The 12894-nt window shown below is 39.4% G+C and overlaps 1 protein-coding gene across 5 annotated transcripts in view; it reads right to left on the reverse strand.

Moving 5' to 3' along the window:
- Nucleotides 1–12894, reverse strand: part of ATP9B (ATPase phospholipid transporting 9B (putative)) — a 319070-nt gene that overhangs the window by 87546 nt on the left and 218630 nt on the right. For all 5 annotated transcript variants that reach the window (XM_055295727.2, XM_055295708.2, XM_055295691.2 and 2 more), the window contains one exon: nucleotides 10758–10900. In XM_055295727.2, coding sequence (XP_055151702.2) covers nucleotides 10758–10900 — 143 coding nt within the window. The remainder of the gene's footprint in view (nucleotides 1–10757; nucleotides 10901–12894) is intronic.

Consider the following 12894-nt stretch of genomic DNA (forward strand, 5'->3'; position numbering starts at 1 on the left):
CCATCAGGAAGCAGGGTGTCTGGCCGCCTCCTCTGATGTAAACAGCCGCCCACAATCGATTCCTAGGCCCACGAATTCATCATGGGTTGAAAGTGGCATATAGTTGAGGTACTTATCATTGACTTTGGGACATCTTTTTCTGGAGAAGAAAACTCTGGCATTTCTAAATGCAAAAAATCCACATGGACAACAGATGTTTTCCAAAAACAAAATTACATCATTTATAACCACTCCATTCACAGACTCTTTCTAGACAGTAAATCAGGGATTTTAAAGCACTATTGTAATCCAGTGCTTTAGTTAGATGTCCTTTCTCAGCTTCATGGTAGTATTTCAAGTTCTGAGATTCCCAACTTCAGCTATGCTATTATACTTCGCTTCTTACTGCTACTTGGGGAAAACTGAGAGGAATTCTACATGTACACAAAGACCCCTTGAAAATACTGGAGACCAGATGGCTGTCACAGAAACATACAAGGCGATGCTAAAATACTGAATATAATATCTGTGCATTTATGCATTTAGTTGAAAATAATTTAAAAGATAACTGAAACTTAGGTTTGAACTATTTTTCCTTTTGAGTTATGTTTATAAAGCTTCGTATCTCAGTAGACACCAAAAGTCTTATTCAGTTACTTAATTGGAGCTGGGGGGAATGAAATGGAGAACTGTCTTAGTCCATTTTCTGTTGCTGTAACCAAATACCTGAGACTGGGTAATTAATTTTAAAAAGGAATTTATTTCTTACAGTTCTGGAGGCTGGAAAGTCGGAGGCTGAGGTGCTGCATCTGGTCAGGGCCTTTCTGCTGGTGGGGACTCTCTGCAGAGTCCTGAGGCACTGCAGGCCACCCCACGATGGGAGCAGGCTCATAAGGGTCAAAGTGGCTTTTATAACAGACCCGCTCTTGTGACAACTAACACTCCATGAAAACCCATTGATCCATTCACCCATTAATCCATGAGTAGATTCATTCATTCATGAGAGCAGATCCCTCATGACCCACTTGCCTCTTAGAGGCCCCACTTCTTAATAGTGTCACACTCGGGATGACATTTCAGTAAGAGTTTTGGAGGGGGCAAACAATTCAAACTGTACAAGAAATTTAGAATACTTTCTCAAAGCTGAGTAATTTAAAAATACTATAATTTTAGTGTTTGTGTTTAGGTCTATGATCCATTTTGAGTTAGCTTTTGGGTACAAGTGGGATAAGTACCCAACTTCATTTTTTGCATGGGATATCTGGTTGCCCAGCACCATTTGTTGAAAAGACGATTCTTTCTCCATAGAATTATCTTGGCATCCTTGTTGAAAACCCAATGACCATAAGTGTTTGGATTTATTTATGGCCTCTCACTTCTAGTCCATCAATCTATGTGTCTGTCCTTATGCCCGCACCACATACCACACTGTCTTGATTACTGTAGCTTTGTATTAGGTTTTGAAACCAGGAGCTGCTGCCAGGTGTAATGGCTCATGCCTGTAATCCTGGCATTTTGGGTGCTGAGGCACGAGGATCACTTAAGCCCAGGAGATCAAGGCTTCAGTGACCCACAATTGCGCCACTGCACTCCAGCCTGGGTGACAGAGCAAGACTCTGTTTTAAAAACAAAACAAAACAAAACAAACCCCCAAAACCTCACATCTTTCACCCACCCCCCACTCTGCAGCCCACATTTCTCGGATGCATATGTCTTTTTTTTTTAAAAAAGAAGAAATCACGAGTTGCAAGTCCTCTAACTTTGTTTGTTTTTCAAGATTGTTGTAGCCATGCTGAATCCCTAGTATCTCCATGTGAATTTCAGAATCAGCCTGCCAATTTATGCAAAGGTAGCTGGGATTTTAATAGATATTACACGGAACCTATAGATCAAAGAGGCTAGAATTGTTGCCTTCTTAACACAATGAAATATTTTTTGATGCACTGTAAATACAATTGTTTTCTTAATTCTATCTCTGGATAGTTCATTGTTAGCATACAGAAATACAATTTCATTCCTGTGTGTTGATCTTGTGTCCTACAATCTTTCCAAACCCCTTTAATTAATAGAGGGCTGGGTGACTCCTGAGGATTTCCTACGGAGATGACCATGTCACACATACGGAGAGTTTTGCTCTCCTTTACAATGTGGATGCCACCTTCTTGCTTTTGCCTAACTGCATTGGTTAGAACCCTGAATGCTCGCAGCAGCATTAGTCATAATAGGCAAAAAGTAGAAACAACCCATGTCCATCACCTTATGAATGGATAAATAAAGTGTGGTGTATCCACACGATGGAATATTATTTGGCAATCAACAGAAATGAGGCACTGATATACGCTACAATACGAAGGAACCAGTAAAAGAGTATACGCCGGTGAAGGAGGCCGGCAGGGACTGCATACGTCTGACTCATTTACGGGGAACGCCCAGGACAGGCAAGTCCTCAGAGAAAGTAACCAGGCGCTGCCTGGGGCACGGGCGATGGAAGGGGAGGATGGGGAGTGCCAAGGTTGCTTTTTGGGGTGAAGAGAATGTTTTAAAGTTAGATTGTGGTGAGAGTTGAATAAGAGAGTGATGTATCCTGACAGTTGATCATTTGAATTAAACAAACGAGTGGTATCTTCTAAAATGTTTCTGTTGCTAATCAATCATGTTATCAGTAGCTTAAAACTGATATATTCAAATAAATGATTAACACGTCTCATCAATGAACGATAAAGTTTTTGGGTTTGTTATTCTGTCCATGTGAATAAATGTAATCACACCTTGTTGGGTTAAAGAAACTGCAATACTTATGCAGACATTCCTTCAGGTGAGTGGCACATGTACTTTCTTCACATATGAAGATGAAGCCCAAAAATATTTTTTAAATCTCGATGATTTTTTAATTTCATAACTTGCTAATTTCAGACTTTCCTTCACCTCTTATGCAGTAGTAGAAAACGCAGAGTCTGTAATACAAAATTATTTTTCAAATCTTACTTCAAATGCTCTCCATGATTTCAAACACTGATGATTTCTACAACTTTTGTCATTTTAATATGACAGAAATTAGTATGCCCCCAAATTGGAAGCTTTGAAAAAGAGAGGAATGAATGCAGCCAGAGAGTAAGCGTGCTGTCACGTCAAAGAGAATCACGGCAGACTCGGCTGTGGTATGTAGCTATATAGACAGAAAATGTCTTTTGACAAAAGGTTTCTGATTTCTTAAAAAAAAAAAAAAAAGCTACAGCTCTTTAATGAAAAAGAGTTTTTTTGGGACTATAATGAACAAAGCAGGCAAAGAGGAAATTAATTTCTGGGAAAAAGTCCTGCAGGCATCATTCTCAGAGTGGCAACAGATGTGATCCACGACTGAGCCGTGGAGACAGTGTCTGTGACACAGCTGCAGAGGTTTCGGACCAGATACTCCTGAACTGTGAACTGGCCTCACCCCTAAACTCTACCACATCATCATACAAGAGGGAGCCAATGATTTTAATATATAAACAAAGGTAACACTGAGATACGCCACGCACCTAGAGCAATGAACTTTCTTGTTAAACAAAGTAAGACACACACATAGTCAATGGATGTATCAAAACACAAACTTACTTAGACCTTACAAGAAATGGAAACAAAACTTAAGTGATAAGACTAATTTGCCAATCTTTAAAGTATGCTTTGAATTTTGAAAATATTTGACACTTTTTAAAAGTGAAGCCAAATATATTCAAAGTCAATGACACTGTTTAAAGTGAAGTCAAATATTATATTCAAAGTCAAATACAGTCTCTGCAAATCAGGCTTTCTCTAAACTACGATTCTCAGTACTGTACGCATCAGTTGAGTATCTGCATGTGTTAATATCTCAACTGGCCCAAACACCCCCAAAATGTTAATTACAGCACTCATATCCAAGGACACACATTAGTAAAAACAGTACCAGTAAGGCTACTCATGTTTGTTGTAACTGAATACCCGGTTATTAGCATCATGCATAAGAGACTTGGTTTAAAAAACATTTCCAAGTCTTACCTGTGAGATTTGCTTGCCTCGTATGCACTCACTAGCACACACGTCATGCTTGCCTGACCTTACAAACTGGGAAAACAGCTTTCCCCTTCATGATGATGCCGTCTTGTGAAACTTACATGTGATTCAATTCTGAACAACACGGCATTTTGGTAATGGATGCTATAATTAAAATGTGAGTCCTAAAAAACCTGTTGTTTTAGTGGGTGTTTTTAGTAACGGCTTTGTTCTACATGAAGACAAAACCTCCCTAACAAAGGAATTAATGTATTGCTTTAATAGGCTGCACCCTGAGTTAAGTTTTAAAATTTATGAGTTCTCTGCAGCATTGTTCTTTAAACAATGGCACTGTCAAATGCAACCAGTGAGAAGATTAAAGTTCTCCCAGCAGATTAAGTACAAATTATCTGTCCTCCTGTTTCAGCATCATTTGTTCATTTATCAGCCGGCGTCGAGTATTTCTGGTCAGTGTCAATATGCTCTGCATCCTTGCAATTCACAGATGTCTACGCTTGTCGAATGAATTGCTTTATGTTTCACGCACTGGTGGCCGCAGATGTGTCACTATAGCAACATCATTAATTTCAGATCTTACCGGAAATGTGCACTCCAATCAAACCTAATTATACCACATTGCTTTCTTGTCCACAAGAAGGAAACTATAATGCAATTATTGGGATACTTCATTTTCTATTCTGCCGTGGCAAATGAGAGAACCACCGTGATGGACGCTTCTTATCCAAAAGCTTATTGATGAAGCACAGACCCCATTTACAATCATGCGAAGGACCATCTTCCAATTATGTTAGTATCATAAGGCTCCTGAGACAGCAGTTCACTCTCCATCACTTCAGCTGAAGCTCAAGGCACTTGGAAGATATCTGCAAACTGCCTTATACCTCAACATGCCTCCTGATACCGAGAACCAGGATGCTTAATAATATCAAACAACCATCCACAGTTACAGAAACTCTGCTGTGACTGAGGACCCCAAGGTGACTGCAAAAGCCTGTCTGACTTCTGATTTACACACTGAAGGGCAGAGCAAAAGAGCAGAATTATTTATATGACTAGAATACGGAATACCAAATAGAAAGATCTTAATTATTTAAGTTCCTGGAATAAAACAACCGATTAGCAGGAAATACATGCACTGGTTTCACCAGGGTACTAGAGGCCTCACAAAGGCAAGGGGGCATAACCAGCTGTTTTCAGAGTTGAGAGTGATTTGTATTTCTCTGTTGGCCTGGGTGCCCCTGTTATCTAGAGCTGTGTAACAAACTATCACAACATTTTAGTGACTGACAACACATTTCTTTTGCCCAGAAGGGTTAAAGGATTTGCCTAACATCACACATAGTTGAGGGGCACCAAGACTCAATCCCAGATTTGATTCCAAAGCCCTTTCCAATTGAGGATATGAAGTACATAGGAAACTAGATAGGAAACTAGAAAGGAAACTACAGGCACAACTCAGAGACAGTGGAAGGGCTTGGTTCCAGACCTGGGCAGTGAAGTGACTATCACAACACAGTAAGCCATGTGAATTTTTGCATTTCCCAGTTCATAGAAAAGTGATGTTTACACTATACTAAGTCTATTACATGTGCAATTAGTAGGATGTCTAAAAAACAATATACCTACCATAATTTTAAAATATTTTAAAAACGTGCTAACAATCATCTGAGCCTTCAGCAACTTTTAATCTTTTTGCTGGTAGAGGGTCTTGTCTTAATGTTGACAGCTGCTGACTGATCAGGGTGGTGGCTGCTGAAGTTTGGACTGGCTGTGGCAATTCCTTAAATAAGACAACAATGAAGTTTGCCACATGAACTGACTCTTCCTTTCACAAAAGATTTCTCCGCAGCATGCAATGTTGTTGGATAGCATTTTACTCACAGAACTTCACTTGAAACGGAAGTCGATGCTCTCAGACCCTGCCACTGCTTTATCAAGTTAGCTTATGGAATCTTCTAAATCCTTGGTTGTCACTTTAACAATATTCACAGCATCTTCTCCAGGAGCGGATTCCATTTCAAGAAACTACTTTCTTTGCTCATCCGTAAGAAGCAACTCCTCATCTGTTCGAGTTTCATCCTGAGGTTGCCACAGTTCAGTCATCTTCAGGCTCCACTCCTAATTCTCTCACTATTTTCGCCACACCTGCAGCTCCTTCCTCCGCTGAGGTCTCGAAACCTTCAAACAGTCATCCCTGAGGGTTGGAATCAATTTCTTCCAAACCTGTATAAATGGTGACCTCCTCCCAGGAACCACGTATGTTCTTAATGGCAACTGGAATCGTGAATCCTTTCCAGAAAGTTTTCAATTTGATTTGGCCAGATCCGTCAGTAGATCCATTAGTAGAGACAGGGTTTCTCCATGTTGGTCAGGCTGGTCTTGAACTCCTGACCTCAGGTGATCCACCTGCCTCAGCCTCCCAAAGTGCTGAGATTATGGGTGTGAGTCACTGCGCCTGGCCCACCTTTTCTTACTTTTTAAAGATCAGAATTTTGAAAGTGTGTTTATTTTGTTGTCTTTTCAAAAGTCTGACAGGACATATTAATCCTTGATGGTTTTATCAAGTCACTGCTTTCTGTTGGTATCTTCTTTCCTTGTATTTTCCTTGAATTTATTTTACTATTCTTGAGTTGGCCATTTAGAAAATTTTTAGGCTTTCTTATTTTTCTATTTAAAAAAATGAGGGAAAGTTCCTGTAAAACCTTTTTTTTGTACATTCATGGGCTTTGATATAAAGTGATTATATTATTATTTAGTTCTAGGCATTTTTAATCTGTATTATTTTTGGATCTATGCTATTTAAAAGTATATGCTTCAATTTCTAAAAATGCAGAGATTTAAAAACTTATTTCTTTGTTATTAACTTCTAACTCTTATCTCTTTTTTATTGTGATCAGAAACATCCACTCTTTAAAATTTATTGAAATTTGACTCACAGCCTAGTATGTATCAAATTTTTGTGACTTTCTCATACATGTCTGATAAGCACATGTGTTTCTAGTTGTTAGATAAATAATTCTATATATGTCCATAAGATCTAAACTGACAATTATGCTATTCAAATCTTCTGAACTGCCTGCTTGGCTAATCAATAAACAAAAGAGATCTAAACATTTCTTCCTGTGGTTGACAGCAAATAATCAATTTCTTCCTGTATCAATTCTTTTTTTTTTTTGAGACAGAGTCTCACTCTGTCGCCCAGGCTGGAGTGCAGTGGCGCAATCTCGGCTCACTGCAAGCTCCGCCTCCTGGGTTCACGCCATTCTCCTGCCTCAGCCTCTCCGAGTAGCTGGGACTACAGGCGCCCACCACCACGCCCGGCTAATTTTTTTTGTATTTTTAGTAGAGACGGGGTTTCACCGTGGTCTCGATCTCCTGACCTCGTGATCCGCCCGCCACGGCCTCCCAAAGTGCTGGGATTACAAGCGTGAGCCACTGCGCCCGGCCCCCCGTATCAATTCTTGCTTTATGTATTGAAGCTATTTTATTAAGTACACAAACATTTTGAATTGAACCTTTTATGTAGTGACCCTCTTTCTTAAATATCGTTTTTCATTTTAAGGTTTATTTTGCTTAATATTAATCAAGGTAGATATACCAGTTTCCTTCTGATTCATATTGGTCTACATGCTTTTTTTAATGTTTCTTTTATTTACAGCTTGGTCCTTTATTTTCCTCTAAATATTAAATGGTTTAATCTTTTATGGCTTTTATCTTTATATAAATAAACCTTATTAAATTTTTTTATGTTTCTCTTAGTTCTTGAACATTCTATTTTGAAATCCATCCATGTTTCTGTCAATATCCGTACTCCACTGTCACTGCTATTTAGTATTCAACTGTAAGAACATTCCACAATTTATTGGTCCATTCTATTTTTGATAAACTTTTTTATGTTACATCTAGACAGTTGCTTGCTTTTGTTAAGCATTAGAATGCTATGAATACTCTTATGCATGTCTTCTGGTGTAGATGTGAAAACATTTCTTTAGGGAACAGAAGCAGGAGCAAAACAGCTGGAGAGTAGAACACGTGCATATTCAACTTGACTGATGACAGAACACGTGCATTGACTGATGATGCCAAAATGTGTTTTACCAAGTGATGCGCTAACTTAAGTTCCCACCAATAGTGAACAGGAGTTTCTGATTCCTCCTAGGCTTGCAAACACATCACATCTTTATTATGCTAAGATATTCTATTCATGAAGACAGCATGCCTACCTATTTTGGTCTTAAGGGCTTTCAAATTTTAAAAACTTACATCCATTTAGGTCTTACGCATTTTTGTTTACATTTATTTTTAATGATTTTATACTTTTTGTTGTTATTCTAACTGGTGTTTTGGTATTAAATGTCCTAATTGTTGCTGGCGTACAGAATTGCCACTGAATTTGGATATTGAGCTCATACATATGAATAAATTCTCTTAAAATTCTGAACATTTTCTTTAAGTTTCTTTTGCTTTTTCTATGAATTTGTTTTCTTTGAGAACAGTATGGTTGTTCATATTTTGCTACTTTGATTTCATGCTGGTGACTCTTCATTTCTGATTATATTTATCAATAAAGACTAAGTTGTTTGTAAAGGAAGCTGGGGTGGGTTTCTTCTGAAGTTCCCTAAACCTGTTCCTCCAAAGGGCTGGTTTCCAAATCAAGGGGCTGTCTGTGAACTCTGTGTAAGGGGCGGGGCACATGAACCAGTGAGTGCTTCTCCCCAAAAGCCTCTCCACGTTGGGAAAGTAGTCCTCACAGGTGGCGCATGAGCAGATCCTGGTGGTCACCTGCTCTCACAGCTGCCGCTCACGGTGGCCTGATGGCTTCCCGTGCCACCCCACACACCTGTCGGCTCCAGGTCTGGGGCTCGTCCACCCTTCGGTTCTGCGGGAAGTTTCTCCCACCCATGTGGGGTCTCCTCAGCAGCCACTGGCAACTTCGGTCTGCTTTGTTCTGCTTTTACCTGCAAACTGATTCCAACTGTTTTCCAGAAATAACTCAATTTCTAGATCCTCTAATATTTTTACTCCTGCTTGTTTTCTGTGTATTACCATGGATTTATTTATTCTTTAAACATTTTTCTGTAGGCTTCATGAGGTTGGGAAGGGAAAATCCTAACACTCTGTCTCAGTCTACCTTTTTGAACCAGAAGCCCCTCAAATTGCTCTCCGAGTCACTGGGATTCATAAACATTGCTCTCTTGGCCAAGTTCCTCAACCTCTCACAAGACAAAGTCTAATGGAACTCAAACACAAATCCAACAACCAAACTTTCAATTACACTAAACTTACAAATTCATCATGAGAGCTGACACAAAGAATATTGAATTTCTAGTTTTGAGATAACAGTACGACTTCCAAAACAGAGACTCCTCAACTTATGATGGGGTTGTGTCCCAAGAGACCCATCCTCAGTAGAAAATGCATTTAATGCATCTCACCTTCCGAATACCATGGCCTAGCCCTGTCTACCTTAACTGTGTCAGAACCCTTATGTTACCTGACAGTTGGGCAAAATCAGCTAACACAAAGAATATCTCATGTAATTTCTTGAATATCGTATTGAAAGTGAAAAAAAGAATTGCTGCACGCATAGTGGAAGTACAGTCCCGAGTGAAGCTACTGCACCACCATCAAGTTCGAGTGAAGCTACCGCACCACTCGATCAAAGTCGCATCAAGTCAAGCGACTGTGAAGCTAGGGACCGTCTGTGTGCCTTTTCCATTCATTCCTCAGGTTCCTGCCTCTGTGTCTTCTATGCACGCAGCCGCTGTGAATGGAGCTTTATTCTTCGGTCTATTCTCCACTATGTATTAGAGACCTATTTTGTTATTTTAATCTGTAACCTGCCACTTTTGCTGTATCTGCAAATATTTGCTTCTTCCTTTAGTCTTATATCTTATTTCTATTTGTCTTGCTGCAATGGCTAGAGCCTCCATTATGAATTTTAAATAACAGTCTTGTTTGCAGATTTCTCTGTCCTCTTGCTGACTATAGTGAGGATTTTTCTACTATTTAATAATTTAAAACTATGTTGAATTTTGTTTGCAACGTATTTTGTTTATCACGCTACATAAGTATTCTTTTATTTTTAGTTCACTAAGAATTACTTGCACTTTAAATTATAAATCAATAAACCAAGGAGGAATTTTAGCTCTCAGATGTGGCTTTCCTTATAGTACCAGATTCCAATTGTTTGTCTTTAATCTGTTACAGATTGGTAAGAGTTCTTTGATGAAAAAAAGAAGAAAATTAAATAAGGACAAACAGAATTTTGGTCCTAGAGCTTTAGAGTGGGATAAATAGTCTGTAGTAAAGCTTTTTAGGAGAATGTGAATATTAAATACCAAATTAACATATCTGTTATTTTCTTCTAATAGCTCACAAGTATTATTCTATAATAAACAAACATGGAATTCTTGCTCTTAATAAGCCACTAGGGAGGTGTTACAAAGGCAGTTTAAAAAAAAAAAAACTGTAAGACTGTAGAAAATTAAAAACACAGAAATATGTTACTTAAAGCTCTAAGAACTTAACATTTTGATAATTCTTATGATACTGTGTATACTAGAAGATGATTAAGCTGTGTGACAGTTTCAAGAGTAGAGGCTGAAAAATTGTAAATATGGATTCAATGATCTGTTCCAATACATACACATATATACATAAACATATATCTATATGCTATGCTATTTTTTATTAAATGTCATTTCGTCCATTCAAAGGTGAACACAGACCATGAACAGTACCTGTTTTGTCTGTCAATAAATACACCAGGCGCCCAAGTTCCTCTGGGATAGTGCTGGTCCGAACGACCGTGCCAGGGATGTTCTCATCTTTCATCATCATCCATCCATACACCGCTTTACCCATGTCCAAGTTCACACGCAAACTGCCAAATAAAACCCATTGCAGTGGTTAGTGTGATCCAGACCCATGTCCAAGTTCACACCCAAACTGCCAGATAAAACCCATTGCAGTGGTTAGTGTGATCCAGACCCAGGCCACACATTCAGGCTCACGGTTCCATATACACGTACTTTTTAACATGCATTATCTTTCATTTTATATGGAAATACATAATATTGGATTTTAGACTTTAAAATAAATGTATTTACTGACATTTAAGTCAACAAACATGTTTACACCCAAGATAATACTTGTAGGTGACAGAAAAATAGGTAACTCCTATTCTGTCCTTCAAGACAGTTTGTAACACCAGATGGGACAGAAAAACAGACTGTTGTGAGTGTGCCTGCATACGCCTGCAAGGGACAACTACCAAAGGCTTCCAGGACATGGCACACACATGGAGCAAGGAGGGTCCTCCTGCAAATCACCATGGGAAACGGGCCTTAAGGTTTATCCACTTGTTTTACAATGACCAATGGGATATTTCTCGTGTTTCAGGAGCTAAACTGGAAAACAGAACAGATGGGATATGATATGACAAATAAAATGGTATCTGCTAACTATGTGCTGGACTTTTTAGTTATTTTTAAAATTTCATAATTTAAGTCTGTGTAGTAAGACTGCAATTAAAGCACATATGATGAGTCATCTGATTGGGGACAATTCTGCAGAACCCTGCCTGGAGGCAGTGGAGTGGAGCAGAAGGCTGGAACCCTGTAGGCCTGGAAACCTACAGAGTGGCCATGTCAGAACACGCGCTCACATCACATCACTTTAGGGCGCAGGCTCTGCTCATGTGGCTGCTGGCAGTGCAGTTCTTCCTATACAGCAACTCAAAAATGTTCACATGTGTCTAATTTAACCCTGTCAAGAAAGCAGACAGGATGTACTTACACCACAGAGTGAAATTGCTGATATTTAAACAATTTTGACCCAGCAGAATGGCAATTCACATAGTTCAACTATTAATAAGTACACACTCAAAAAATAGTCTTTAGGAATCACAGTCAATGAAGGAAGTCTGTATGTAAGTTAAAGAACATTAAATAATCATACTTTGACTTATCTGTCCATAGAGTTCATATCTTAAAAATTCTATGTACTAGTCAGAAAGTAAGCCTTTGACAATTACACAGTTTTTTAAACCAGCACCTCACCATCTTTCGCTATTTAAAATACAAACTAATCAAAGACACAAGCACTAAGCGAAGATGACTCAAAGCTCCCCTGCAAGATGACACTCAAGGCCGGACCCAGCACCCACTTGGCCTCTTGGTGCAGGACGGCTGCAGCTCCCTGGCGAGGAGGGCTGGCTGGCCATGCTGACGCTTGCAAGTTACCCACCTGTATGCCTCCGGTGCCTCCTACTAACAAATGGGCTAGAGACGAAACCTTTATCAGCTGTGCTGAAGACTGTGCGAACTACTGCCTGCCAAATGTTCAGAGGAGTGTTTGACAGGCAGGAAAGGCTCAGGAAAAGCTAAGGACATTCCTGCAAATGGTTACTAAATAGCAAGGCTGTTCCACATGAGTTTAGGGTGAGTGGGAGGTTTGAAGAAGGAAAAGAAAACACATTTACATGAACTCTTCTTTGATTTGGGCTTTGGAGAAAGATTCTCCGTGAATCAGAAAAAGAAAGTGGAAGTCATGGGCCACTTAGCTAAAATGTTAGCAATACTCAAGAGGGAAGGAGGCAGGCAAGAGGCAAGGTGGCCAAGAAATGACTGCCTTCCTGTACAGAAGAGGGGAAAAGGGCTTGAAAGGGGGATTTGACTTCCTATTAAGCTTTTCATGGCTCTGATTCTTTGGCTTGGATATCTGCACTTTGGAAAACATGGCTTTCTATCTGTGTGCTGTGTTCTTTCAGATTTGTGTCATACTGTTTTGAAGAGTGCCAGCCTGCCTCGGCTACTATAATGCAAATGGGTTTCTGCTGTTAGCTGGGAATTTCTGAAGAGCTTGCAGTTGGCCACT

Source organism: Symphalangus syndactylus, chromosome 1 (assembly GCF_028878055.3).
Source record: "Symphalangus syndactylus isolate Jambi chromosome 1, NHGRI_mSymSyn1-v2.1_pri, whole genome shotgun sequence".
Lineage (NCBI taxonomy): Eukaryota > Metazoa > Chordata > Mammalia > Primates > Hylobatidae > Symphalangus > Symphalangus syndactylus.